The 14,133-nt window shown below is 42.4% G+C and overlaps 1 protein-coding gene across 5 annotated transcripts in view; it reads right to left on the minus strand.

Moving 5' to 3' along the window:
• Positions 1 to 14,133, minus strand: part of actn1 (actinin, alpha 1) — a 164,157-nt gene that overhangs the window by 14,156 nt on the left and 135,868 nt on the right. For all 5 annotated transcript variants that reach the window (XM_067991303.1, XM_067991304.1, XM_067991301.1 and 2 more), the window contains exons 13-16: positions 11,985 to 12,093; positions 7,848 to 7,988; positions 4,640 to 4,822; positions 1,152 to 1,286 (exon numbers count right to left, since the gene is read on the minus strand). In XM_067991303.1, coding sequence (XP_067847404.1) covers positions 1,152 to 1,286; positions 4,640 to 4,822; positions 7,848 to 7,988; positions 11,985 to 12,093 — 568 coding nt within the window. The remainder of the gene's footprint in view (positions 1 to 1,151; positions 1,287 to 4,639; positions 4,823 to 7,847; positions 7,989 to 11,984; positions 12,094 to 14,133) is intronic.

Genomic DNA, 14,133 nt, shown 5'->3' on the forward strand with positions numbered 1-14,133 from the left:
GGGTACTTCACAATAGCAGAGAGACAACAATGTAGCTCTCAAGGAGACGTAAAGCACAGCCATGGACTTTGGATATGCCATACGAAAACTGCACACTTTTAAAAAATCATCTTTACGGACCAAAAAGACTTGAGGACATAATCTAAGCTGACACTTTACTGCAGTACTGAAGGAGTGCTGCACTGTTGGAGGGGCCGTCCTTCAGATGAGATGTTAAGTCAAGGACCCGTCTCCCCTCTCAGGTGGACGTAAAAGATCCCATGGCAGTATTCGAAGAAAGGCAGTGGAGTTTCCCCTGGTGTCCTGGCCAACGTTTATATCTCAACCAACATCACTAAAACAGATTATCTGGTCATTATCACATTGCTGTTTGTGGGACCTTGCTGTAGGCAAATTGGCTGCTGCGTTTCCTCCATTACAACAGTGACCACACTTCAAAAAAAACATCATTTGACTGTGAAACACTTTGGGATGTTGTGAAAGGTGCTATATAAATGCAAGTTCTTTCTTTCAAAAAGAGTCAATGCTCATTATCTGGCTGATTTCACCCCCACCACCCCGGCCCCACAACACCAGTGTTCCTTCTAAATGCAATCCAATAACTATCTCATAGTCCAATAGCCTGTAACACTCACTATCTAGGGTCATGCATGAAGAATTGTGGCCACTCAGGCAAAGTACTAGAGAGCTTCTGCCATCTGTGGAACCACATGCACAGCATAGGCGAGAACATAAAATAATGATGCCCTTCATCTGATGACAGATTGATTTCAGCAGCTTGTCTATCAGAGAGTGGAGAAAAACACAATATGCAAGAATCAACAAAGGGCGTATACACACACACATACACAACTCTCATGACAGTTGATGCAAGCAGAGCACTGATAGGAGCTTTGAAACATGTTACCTAGCAACCTTCAGAATTGTAGAATAGGGCCCGGCACTGGGGAACCAACTGGGTGTGGGGAAAAAAACATGGGTGAAAGTGAAGAGAGCAGAAATCTTAGTTCTGGATTCCAAACTCCCAAGTAGAGCCTACAGTGTGGGGACTATTCCTATTGCACATTGATCACTTTCCCTGGAATAGCACTGCCACTAATAATACAGCCCTGCAGTCAGCTACGCCATGTTTATGAGACAATCTAAATTACCTCCATCTTGGTTTGAATCCATGGACCAACGACATTGGCTTGTGCTGCAAACTGCTTACGCAGCCTCTCATTGGACTGCTGGCGGACATTCTCCTCCATAAGAGCATGATCCCTTTGTGGCACCAAGTGGCGAACCTGAAAGTAAAATATAATCATACGCCTCACTGTATAATCAATCCATTCCTTTAAAAGCTTCTTCGGGATTAAAAAATAACAAGCAGGAGTACGAGACTCTTGGTTTTAAATTTCCCTTTTTTTACATCTTCAGGTATTTTACATTGGGTGGTGAAACACTGTTCTTACACCTTCAATCCAGCCCAGAGTAGTTGGGTGAAAGTTACCTCACCCTCACTTTTATAAAATTCCTCAGGTTTAATCCCTGGTCTGCGCTGAGTTAGCCAATCTTTGCCAGAACAGAGTAGGGGTGGTACAATTGAAAGCAGTACCCTTGGGCCAGGGAGGGAAGTGAACAGCTGTAGGGGTATCCAATCCTGACTGCTTTCCAGTGACTTCTGTTGGAATTGCATGTGTGTGGACCCCAGATACAGACAGGATCGGGCTCACAGTGGAACAGCCAGCTAGCATTCACTGTCAAGACTCACACTGGAATAATGGACAAATGTAAGGAATCTTACAACACCAGGTTATAGTCCAACAAATTTATTTTAAAATCACAAGCTTTCGGAGATTATCCCCTTCGTCAGATGAATGAGTGAAAAGGTTCTCAAATCGCATATCTTATACTATGTTGGGACAGCATCACACCAATCAAAAGGTGTCGTTGTTATTCAAACAGGCCAGTCACGGAGAACAGCATGTCCCAGTACACTGGATATACATTGTGTCGATTACAGAGGCAGGCAGAAAGAAACTCAAAATGGCAGAGAGAGAGAGAGAATTTTAAAAAACATATAATTTTTTTCCCCCTTTTTGCTGGTGGGGTTACGTGTAGCGTGACATGAACCCAAGATCCCGGTTGAGGCCGTCCTCATGGGTGCGGAACTTGGCTATCAACTTCTGCTCGACGATTTTGCGTTGTCGTGTGTCTCGAAGGCCGCCTTGGAGAACGCTTACCCGAAGATCGGTGGCTGAATGTCCTTGACTGCTAAAGTGTTCCCCGACTGGGAGGGAACCCTCCTGTCTGGCGATTGTTGCGCGGTGTCCGTTCATCCGTTGTCGCAGTGTCTGCATGGTCTCGCCAATGTACCATGCTCCGGGGCATCCTTTCCTGCAACGTATGAGGTAGACAACGTTGGCCGAGTCACAGGAGTATGAACCATGTATCTGGTGGGTGGTGTCCTCTCATGTGATGGTGGTATCAGTGTCGATGATCTGGCATGTCTTGCAGAGGTTGCCGTGGCAGGGTTGTGTGGTGTCGTGGACGCTGTTCTCCTGAAAACTGGGTAACTTGCTGCGAACGATGGTCTGTTTGAGGTTGGGTGGCTGTTTGAAGGCGAGTAGTGGAGGCGTGGGGATGGCCTTAGCGAGGTGTTCGTCGTCATCGATGACATGTTGAAGGCTGCGGAGAACATGGTGTAGTTTCTCCGCTCCAGGGAAGTACTGGACGACGAAGGGTACTCTGTTGGTTGCGTCCCGTGTTTGTCTTCTGAGGAGGTCTATGCGATTCTTCGCTGTGGCCCGTCGGAACTGTCGATCGACAAGTCGAGCGTCATATCCCGTTCTTACGAGGGCGTCTTTCAGCGTCTGTAGGTGTACATCGCGTTCCTCCTCGTCTGAGCAGATCCTGTGTATTCGTAGGGCCTGTCCATAGGGGATGGCCTCTTTGACGTGGTTGGGGTGGAAGCTGGAAAAGTGGAGCATCGTGAGGTTGTCCGTGGGCTTGCGGTAGAGTGAGGTGCTGTCAAGGACATTCAGCCACCGATCTTTGGGTAAGCGTTCTCCAAGGCGGCCTTCGAGACACACGACAACGCAAAATCGTCGAGCAGAAGTTGATAGCCAAGTTCCGCACCCATGAGGACGGCCTCAACCGGGATCTTGGGTTCATGTCACGCTACACGTAACCCCACCAGCAAAAAGGGGGAAAAAAATTATATGTTTTTTTAAAATTCTCTCTCTCTCTGCCATTTTGAGTTTCTTTCTGCCTGCCTGTGTAATCGACACAATGTATATCCAGTGTACTGGGACATGCTGTTCTCCGTGACTGGCCTGTTTGAATAACAACGACACCTTTTGATTGGTGTGATGCTGTCCCAACATAGTATAAGATATGCGATTTGAGAACCTTTTCACTCATTCATCTGACGAAGGGGATAATCTCCGAAAGCTTGTGATTTTAAAATAAATTTGTTGGACTATAACCTGGTGTTGTAAGATTCCTTACATTTGTCCACCCCAGTCCATCACCGGCATCTCCACATCATGGAATAATGGACACTTAGCAAGGTACTGGAAGGAAACATTCCCTTGGAACTGTATCCTAGCAAGATGACAAAGGAAAGGAGAGAAAAAAATTAATTAAAATAAAGGTCCAAAATAAAACACGTTTGTGCACTCTCAGGCACTAAGAGCTGGGTTGTGTTCCCACTGCACAAAACCATCCATAATTCAGCAGTAATGGTTGCTAAATTAATGGGTTATTTCAGCTAATTAGACCATAAGGATCGGTGGTGTGGAAATTGGAAATGTCATTAGCGTAGTAGGAGGTGTTCTTTTAAGGTGCAATGGTGAAGGCACGTTGCTGGGGCAGAGCCGAAGGTCCTTCACCCTGTTTGTACACTTATTTACCGCCTTCAAAAAAACATGAATGTGGACCAATAAGATCTTGACTATGTAACTCAAACCTCATTCACAAATTGTGACAAATTAATTTGAGGTGGACTATGGATTACAAATGTTAGCACGGTTCATTGCAGAGTTGGCTACTGGCTCTTTCTTTTGAAAGCTTACAACACAACAACCTTCAGTAGATTACAAAAGAATGCACACTCAGCTGGAAACAATCTCACCAACATTTTGTTTCCTCAATGAGATTAAATTCCATAGTTTTCAAAAGAAAAAGTTGTCACAGAGCCAATATCCAAATAAAAGCTACAACTGAGATACACAGAGTGTCTTTCATCCTGTATGTGAAGTATTACAGCCATATTCTGGTAAGAATTATTTCAGTCAATACGTCTTGTATGATTGACCAGCCAGATTGTGTTTGTATCAAAACGTAGTTAAAATATGGTGCTCGTTGTGGCAGAATTCCATTTTGGAACAAGGCTGGCATACAGGGATAAGAGAACTTATCTTAGGAGATCAACAGTTAAGGCCATCAAAAGTAGTTCCATTATCTGTGGACAATTTTGGATTAGGATGGGACACTCAACCCAGACACACTCAAACGTTGTTGCAATCACATATCAGTTATTAATGCAAAATGAACTTGGATGGTTAGTGCTATCTTGTTGCAGTAATTTTTTTTTAAAAAAGCAACTGTCCTTTCCTCCAAATGTACGATTCATAAATTTAGGAAATATTCTCACCTTTTCCCACTTGCTGTTAATATCCTGTGGGGCGATAACTGTATAGGGGTTGGTACCTGCCATGTTGACGTGGTAGGTTTGGACGATCTTCGACACCTCGTTGTGAATGCCTAGGATAGCCTGGCGTTCACGGTCTGCCTCGGGCAGAGTGGCTTTAAATTGCTCGTGAGCAGTGATCAATCCCTACAGGGGGAGGAAAGAGGCATGTAACAAAAGATTAGTCACACTGAGTGCACAGATTAATTGGACATCAAATGATTTCAGGCAGTGAATAATGTGTTTTCCCTGGAACTTAATGGGAATTTGTCACTTTGCCTCCTCCAAAATTTTCCCTCCTTAAATTTCTTGCTTTCCAATTTTCACCTGGTGGTACCAACCCATCCTGAAATATGGCTCCATGGGGGCTGGTAGCCACCCAGTACCATCGCGAAGTGGCCTTTTATTAATTATGAGCCTGGACAGTGAGGCGATAGGGGGGCAATGCAGTCCTCACTTTATGTTTACACGTGCACATTTCCAGCAGACATCACCCGAATGTGATTAGAAGCAGGTGCCCTGGCTGATCTTTCCCCTCTCAGGCAAGCGACATCACAACCTCCCTGGCTGAGATCAGGTAGCTCAGCGCCGACCAGGAATTAAACCTGGGACCTTCTGGATCGCTATGGCTCGGTTCAACAGTGAGCAATACCTTTACGAGCTGAGCCATTGTGGGGGGATGCTGATTATAAAATCTGTAACTAGACTAATGGAGCTAAGCTGGTATTTCACAAGTAAAATGAGAAACTCATCCATCGTAAGACATTATTGTGACATAAATATACACTACGAATGGTCTGCCACATTTTTCTGCCCAGACTTGGCATGTTAAAATCATTGGAGTTTACTAATTGCAGAGAACAATTTAGTAGACTTTTCCTAATATAGTAATATCTTTTACTAATTCTGTCATGGTTCCTATTGCTTTCCTTGAGAATTACTTAAGAGCATGATAGCAATTAAAGAGATTTAGACATTGGGTCGGCTTTCATTCCTCTTTTTTAATAGGGAAAACCAGGTGCATTTAGGTGAAACTAAACCAAATGTGTGCGTCATAGAGTACGGTAATGTAGTGGTTATGGTACTGGACTAGTAATCCAGAGGCCTGGACTAATAATCCAGAGAAGAAGTTCAAATCCCACCATGGCAGTTTGAGACTTTGAATTCAGCTGGTACTAGTAAAAGTGACCATTTTCAGGCCGTCATAAAAGCCCAACTGGTTCACTAATGCCCTTTAGGGAAGGAAACCTGCCATCCTTAGCCGGTCTGACCAATTCTTAACTGTTCTGTGAAGTGGTCTAGCACTCCACACAGTTGTATCAAACCACTTTGGGCAACTAGGGATGGGCAATAAATGCTGGCATTGCCAGCGACACCCACATCCTGTGAATGAATAAATAAATATATATTTTACATCGAAATCCAACATTAAACATGCCGACCACTCTTTTAAAAATTCACTCTTGAACATAGACGATCCAGTGACATTATTTGAAGAGGAGTTCTCCTGGTGCCCTGGCCAACATTCCTCCCTCAAACATCACCAGCAAACAGATTAACTTGTTATTTATCTAATATACTTTTTGTGGGACCTTGCTGTGCACAAATTGGTTGCCTACGATACAACAGTGGCAACACTTTTAAAAAAAAAGTGTTTTGGCTGTGAAGTGCTTTGGGATATCGGGAAGATGTAAAAGGTGCTATATAAATGCAAGTTGTTTCTGTGATTTCTTATTATTAAGGCAGTGGACAAAGGAATTTCATGCAAACACATACACACAACCAAATTTCACCCTTGTACATGCTCTCCATATACTTTGCATGTTGTACCGACTGCAACACAAATACCTCCTGTATTTAGTGACAGTTTATCTCACACAGAATATGGGTGGGAGAAGTCAACAGGAAGTACCAGATGCTGTAAGAACAAGAGAGAGACCAAAAAACTAGAAAAGATGTTCAATTATTTTGTAGATTGCAACTAAGCGACTTGCCTCAGTTTATGCCCCAGGTCACACCCAGTTTTCCATTTGAGAGCTCAAGCAGCCTCTGACAACACTGTTTTGGCCATAAATGCCAATTAAGGGGATGCAATGGAGAGCGACCACCTTCCCACGTTACTATAAGGGGTGGGGGGGGGGGCATTGTAATGTATTCCTAATCTGCCTTTCCCTTGCCCAAGGTGGCACATGTGAACAGCAACTTTTAAACCTCGTGTCCACGTTCTTGGAAGTGAAGTTCAAACCATAAGACAAATCAAATAAGACTATCTAGGTCTTCAACAGCCATCTACTATTCAAATCAAATGTCTTTCTGAAAAAAATTAACACTCTGGATTTGGACAATGATTTGACAGAATTGCATTCCAGTTAGTAGAGAATTTGGTTGATTGTCCTCCCCCTAACCAGAGAAAAAGTATCTATCATTAATCTTTCAAAATTAACTGTGAAAATACAAAGGCTGGATGGTACAGTGCAGACAGATGTTAAGGACAATCAGTAGGTGATGAAAAGATGTGACAGGTCTGATCACAGACTGTTGAAGAGAGCAGTGATGAAAATTGGTTTTTGTGCACCACAGCATTGCTCCTGACTGGTCATATGTAGCAGAGCTAATATCAATATGTAGATAAGTGACTAGAGAAGATACATAACAGGGTTGGATATGATTTTTAACAATCAGATTCAGCTAAATAATACAAGAACTGATGGTGCATTATGACATCAGGTCCATGCATTGGATACACATCTTATCCTACTTTATCCAACAGGATTGTAACAAATAGTCTAGCAGGTTTAATTTTTGTGTTAGTTTATATGTTCATTTTTAAAAAATAAATTGGTAGTAGAAGCAGCTCTCTAATGTTTGAGACATAGATTCCCATTGTTCTGTGCATGTGGGAGTGCCCTTTATCATGGCTCCATTTGACGCACTGTGCCAGAGTGACTCACAGATAGCAGTTTGCAAGTCTGTTTTAATTAATTTTGCATCTGCATTACCAGACACAAACTTAAATACATCACACAATGGATGGTGTCCTGTGTCAGGCTCCCTGAACCGCAAGTTTGTTCCTCAGAGCTGGTCACTGCTGGTTTTGAAAAAACAAAAATGTGAGGAAAATAATAATGGACAGTATCCAAAATGGGCGATTATTGCACTGATTAATATGCACCTGAATTTCTTCAATAGTGTGAACAATAAACGTGTCCTGCAGATCCTCCATGGCACCCTCCATCCAGTTGTTAAAGGGAGCAGCCCTCTTTGCATATTCTAGATACAACTGGTCAATGGTCTCCAGGAGCTTCTCTGTCCTCTGAAAAAGAAAGCAAAATACATTCAATAAATTGAAGGGAGGAATGCTGGATTATTTGGACAGCTCACTGATGTTAAAGAGAAGCTTGTTAGGAGTTTCCTTGTTGAGTAGAATGGGCCTGTACTCTCTGGAGTTTAGAAGAATGAGAGGTGATCTCATTGAAACATATAAGATTATGAGGGGACTTGACAGGGTAAATGCTGAGAGATTGTTTCCCCTGGCTGGAGAGCCTAGAACTAGGGGGCATAGTCGCAGGATATGGGGTCGGCCATTCAAGACTGAAATGAGGAGGAATCTCTTCACACACACGGTTGTGAATCTTTGGAATTCTCTACCCCAGAGGGCTGTGGATGCTGAGTCATTGAATATATTCAAGGCTGAGATGGATAGATTTTTGGACTCTAGGGGAATCAAGGGATATGGGGATCAGGCAGGAAAGTGGAGTTGAGGTCAAAGATCAGCCATGATCTGATTGAATGGCGGAGCAGGCTCGAGGGACCATATGGCTTACTCCTGCTCCTATGTCTTATGTTCTTATTTCATGTGGTAATAATAACTGAGGACTTAAACATTCTGGCTTTGGTACACTGTATTTGTTAACTCTCAAATTATCCATCGCCTTCAAAGTTCTGGCCCAATATGTTATCTTAAGTATGGCTTCCAGTATGGCCTTGATGCCTACATTACATACTCTGGAATTCTGCTCTTGAACACTTTGGTGATTTATTGATCTTGGACAAAGTCTTTGATAGAGTCTGGTATTGTGCATTTCTAAACAACTTACCAAACTCCCACCAAAGCTCTGTTCACGAATATCTAATTTCCCCTCAAATCACACAGTCTGTGATGTAGTTAACATCCTCTGACTCATTTATAATTAACTCAGATTTCCCCAGTCTGCCTTCTCTCGCTCTCTTCATTCACATCTTCTCCACTCGTTATCCAAATTAGTCCAATCTTTTTGATGATTTTTACTTCACATTTAATCTAGTTTCTTCAAACTACATACCCTCAGTGCTCACAACCACCATTCCACTCACAGTATAACGGATGGATTGCAATATCTTGATCGCCAGACGTGGGGTGATAAAAATCTGATTTATTTCCATTCTTCAAAAACACACTTTCTTCATGCCTCTCTCTCTAACCAACTAACACATTTTACCTTCAGTGGCTCCACTCTCATTCCTTTTTCATCCAATGACAATCTTGGTCTCATTAATTCCTCTGATCTGAAATGGAACTTTCACATCTCCTTTGCAGCTGAAACTGTTCCCAAAAAGCTCGGTTCTCTCTTTTGCATCAAACACTTTTGTTTCCCCTCAACAAGTTTTAACGCTATGTAAAGCTCAAATCTATCCCAAGCCATGATTCTAGGGAGGCTCTTCTAACACTGCCCTTGTATTGATTCAAGAAAAAGTTTGCACTTTAGGTGATCTTCCTCCAGCCTCCAACCCTTCTCCTTTGCAACTTCCCTTGTCTCTTTCTATTTTGACAAATTTTATTATGGTCATTAAATTATCAGATCTGGTCACTTCCAATCTTCATATACACCATAATCCTCCTTCTTATATCCTTCCACTGACAAATTCCCATTGCGAGCATAAATCTGTAGACACCTCCACAGTCCACAATTGGCGGACCCTAACCCTAACCCTAACGTTGTCAGTTTGCAGAAATTATTCTCGAAGACGTGGGTGGGCCAAGGACTTACCTTCAGTTTTCCCAGGGCAAAAAAAAAGAGACTAGTTGAAAATGAATACGTCTACATCAACATTACCAAAACAACGGCAGAGCAAAAGTTCAGGAAAAGATCACTTTTGTCTACACTTCAATAGAGTCATCTCACAGCGAGTCAGGCGGGGTGTATTGCTACTAATGTGCAGGGAGATGAGAACTTACTACAGATATATCCCTTACCACAGGCAGAATTGGTCAACAGTTCAACCTGCAACAGGCAACATCTGAACACAGCATTAGGAAAATGCACTCTACTGAGCAATTTTAGAACCAATTTTTCTTTTAGCTGCAAAATTAGGTTCCCTGTCACCAATTTTTCCCTTGCCTCCTGTAGTCTCCCCCATGTCATTCCTTCTCAAGCTGAAAACACAAGCTTGAGACTTGCCCCCAGACCCCTGCTAATAGTATTCAACCAATGAACTTTAGCAGTAGCGACCCTAATTCACTAAATTTTGAGACTGCTTTCTGAGAGTTACACAATAACCATGAGACAAACACTCAACCCTTCATGGACAGGAAACAAATGAGATGCTCTTGTTCAGTATGAATGTGATTAGTTTACTCAAATATCAGGAAATCAGAAATTGAACTATATATTGTACACACTAACGTATTACATGGGCCAGTTATGAACACAGAGCAGAGTTCAAATGATTTAGTAAATACAGCAATCGTTTTGTGAAATGATCCATCAGCTTGGACTCTGACCAAGTACATGCATAAGATTCACCACGAGAGGGCATCATGGACGTCCACAGACGCCAGTTATTACTCAGGTCCCTCTTATAATATAATTAATAAAACTGAGCACTTCTCATTTTCAGCATATTCCAATTTACAATCAGCAGTACGAACAATGTAAACAGCTCACTGAGCCGAATCTGGAATGGTCTTTGGACCACCCACACCAGTACAGGCAGGGCATTGAAGATTCTTCTTCATTCCTTAACCTGTAAAGCCCGTTCCACAATCTTGAGAGTGCTGACTAATTCCGTACAAATGTGTACAAAACATCTGCGTTTTTCTTTTGCAGTTTTCTGACTAATAATACTCCTTCTTGAGGGCAATTAGGGATGGGCAATAAATGCTGGCCTCGCCAGCGACGCCCACATCCCGTGAACGAATAAAAAAAAAATTTCCCCAAAATGCCACTTGCATTCTGCTCCACCAATACTTATGAATTGAGAGGGGAGAAAATGTAATTACTCGACACTTACTGCTTAATGAAAACAGTTCAGTAAAGTCCCAACATAAATCAGATTTTTAAGCCTTCCCACAAACCTATTATTTCCATAGTTTAAATTTATTTTACTACTTGATCCAGAAACTGTATGGCCACATATAAAGTGATTGTACCTATTTTCACCCTATCACAGTGGGAAAAAATGACAGAATAATGTGGGAAAGCTGGCCGTTAAGTCAACCTTCTACTGTAAATCAATTTGAATCAATGTACTGCCCCTGCCCAGTTTCAGACTTTCTACCAAATGAATGGTGTAGGCTGATAATAAGAATCACCCCCTTCATAGACCAGTTCTACCAGAGAAGTGGAACATAGAATCAGGAATAGGCCCTTCAGCCTCTCGAGCTTGTTCCGCCATTAATCGGCTGATCTATACCTCAACTGATTTACCAGTCTTCTATTCATATCACTTGATACCCTTACCGAATAATAATCTGATTATGTCAGTCTTGAAAATTTCAATTGACCCAGCATCCACAGCCTTTTGAGAGAGAATTCCACTTTTCCACTACCCGTCACATGTAAAAGTGTTTCCTGAGATTTCACTCCTGAATGGCCTGGCTCTAATTTTAAGACTGTGCCTCCTTCTTCTGGATTCCCCCACCAGAGGACATAGTTTTTCTGTATCTACCCTATTGAATCCTTTCATAATTTTAAAATCTTCCATTAGATCACTCCTCAACCATCAACGGAATACAAGTCAAGTTTATGCAACCTGTCCTCATAATTTAACACTTTAAGCCCTGGTATCATTCTGATTAATCTACGCTGCACCCCCCCTCCAAGGCCAGTCTCTCCTTCCTGAGATGTGGTGCCCAAACTGAACGGAGTACTCCAGATGGGGTCTGACCAAGGCTCTGTACAACTGAATATGATACTCATGTTTTCACTCATTCTTGGGGAAAAAAAATCTAAACTGTGCTTCTTAGTACAGTCTGTATGACAGCCACAGCTCATGAAAATTTTTGAATAAGAAATCACATTCACAAGGAATTGGTTGAAAATGAAAGTACCTCCAAGGCATCTCTCCTCTTCTGAGTCAGGGCTCCTAGATTATCCCACTGATCACATATCTTCTGGCATCGCTGATTCACGCTCGGAGAATCCCAGTAATCCAGCTCACTGTAAAAGTCAGAAATAATTCACCTTAGCTAATGGAAGTACATGTCCAACAGAGGCGCATCTGTATGACCCTCAAACTGGCCTTCATTTTTGAACTCTGAAAATTAATGCACTGCCGTATCAAGAAACTGTGTTGCAAACAGCTTCTCACTCATGGGATTTTAGTACAGAAACTGCAATGGAGGAAGAAGAACGAATGAACTTGCATTTATATAGCACCTTTCACATCCTCATGATATCCCAAAGTGCTTCACAGTACTTTTAAAATGTTATCACTGTTGTAATGTAGGCAAATGCAACAGCCAATTTGTACACAGCAAAGTCCCACAAACAGCAATAAGATGAATGACCAGATAATGATGTTGGTTGAGGGATAAATGCTGCCTAGGACACCAGAAGAACTCCCCATATCTACTGCGAACAGTGCCATGGGATTTTTCCATACACCTAAGGCAGATGGGGCCTCGGTTTACTGTCTTATCCAAAAGACGGCACTCCGACAGTGCAGCTCCCCCTCAGTACTGCACTGAAGTATCAGCCTAGATTATGTGCTCAAACCTCTGGAGTGGGACTTGAACACACAACTTTCTCACTCAGAGGCGAGAGTGCAACCAACAAGCCAAGGGACTTCAGGGTATATATGTTTATATGTATATTTAGTGGTAGAATACTGAAAACAAAATAATAATTCTGCAGCTTTGTCTCTTCTCAGGAAGATGTACAACCAATGATGAAATACAGCCAACTCTGAGCTGTCCAGGCCCATATCAAGGCAAGGCCCTTTCCTCTTATGGAAGGGAGTGTTAGCTGACAGCCAATGGCTGAGACCCAAGACCAGGCAAACTGCCTTCTTAGCTGCAGCTTCCCCAGTGAGTCAGTGATAAATGTAATGTGTGTTGTGGTACTGAGCTGTACATACCAAGAAGTTCCAGGTTTGAACCATGGTGCCAAGTTAACTAAGTCAGTCTATGATGCTGGGGTGTCTACAAGTGGCCTAAATATCCTCAGGCTGGGTGCGGGGTGGGGGGGGGGGGTTTGAAGGTAGTAAGAAAAATCATGCAGGATTCCTGCATCTGATTGCTATCCAATAACTCCAGCTAGACAACATGTGGACTTTGGGAAAGGAAGAGTAAGCATTACTCTCCAAACAATATATTACAATGAATTAGAACTAAACTACACAATTGCTAAAAGAATAGTTATGACAACCAGAGATGGATACCCAAAGATACCAAAGGATCTTAAAATTGTTCACCTCTGTAAATCACTACAAATCAAAGACAGGCAGGTGTTTAGTTTCTCAAGATATACATTATGAAAAGATAAAAACTCCAGCTGTTAAACAAAATCTTGTTGGCACTAAGAATTAATACAAATTAACTCTAACCTGACTTCTCTTTCTGTCCCCCACCTCGGGATATTAAAGCCAACACAAACAGCTGCAGATGCCTGATCATTCTACCCCCTTTTTACTCTCTTTCTCCACCCCCCCACGACCCCATCCACAGACAAGTCACAACAGATGTTCAATAGATGGAGTAAACAGCTTCTTTTCAAAAAGACAAGAATGAATGACACATTGTCTACTAACTCAAAGTTTTACCATATCTGGAGTCACATCTTGAGCATTAACCAAGTTCTCACATGTAAACCAGGCAATCTCAGAATACAGGATTGCTCAGTTTTTACTGCAGGGCCCTAAGAATTCCAATAAAAGACATCTGAGTTAATATACAACACCAGGCTGTCATGCCTGATTAACCCACACACTACAGATCAATGAGAAGATGAGACACTGCAGAACATTTTAAGCACTGAGATTATGTCTGTGGGGGGGAAAAGAGAGGGGGGAGGGAAACAATCAATTTTCTTCTACCAGTTATCTCCTTTTGCTGCCTTCTTGCCTCCATAAAGTCTGCTTTCAACTAGACAGTCTGGACTTGCAAACTGAGCTATTGTACATCAGCTGACATGAGGCACACCCAGTGGCAGAATGGTTCTCCTGCTCAATGATTCTCTTCTACACTATCGCCCCCCACA

This window comes from Heptranchias perlo, chromosome 10, assembly GCF_035084215.1.
Source record: "Heptranchias perlo isolate sHepPer1 chromosome 10, sHepPer1.hap1, whole genome shotgun sequence".
Taxonomy (NCBI): Eukaryota; Metazoa; Chordata; class Chondrichthyes; order Hexanchiformes; family Hexanchidae; genus Heptranchias; species Heptranchias perlo.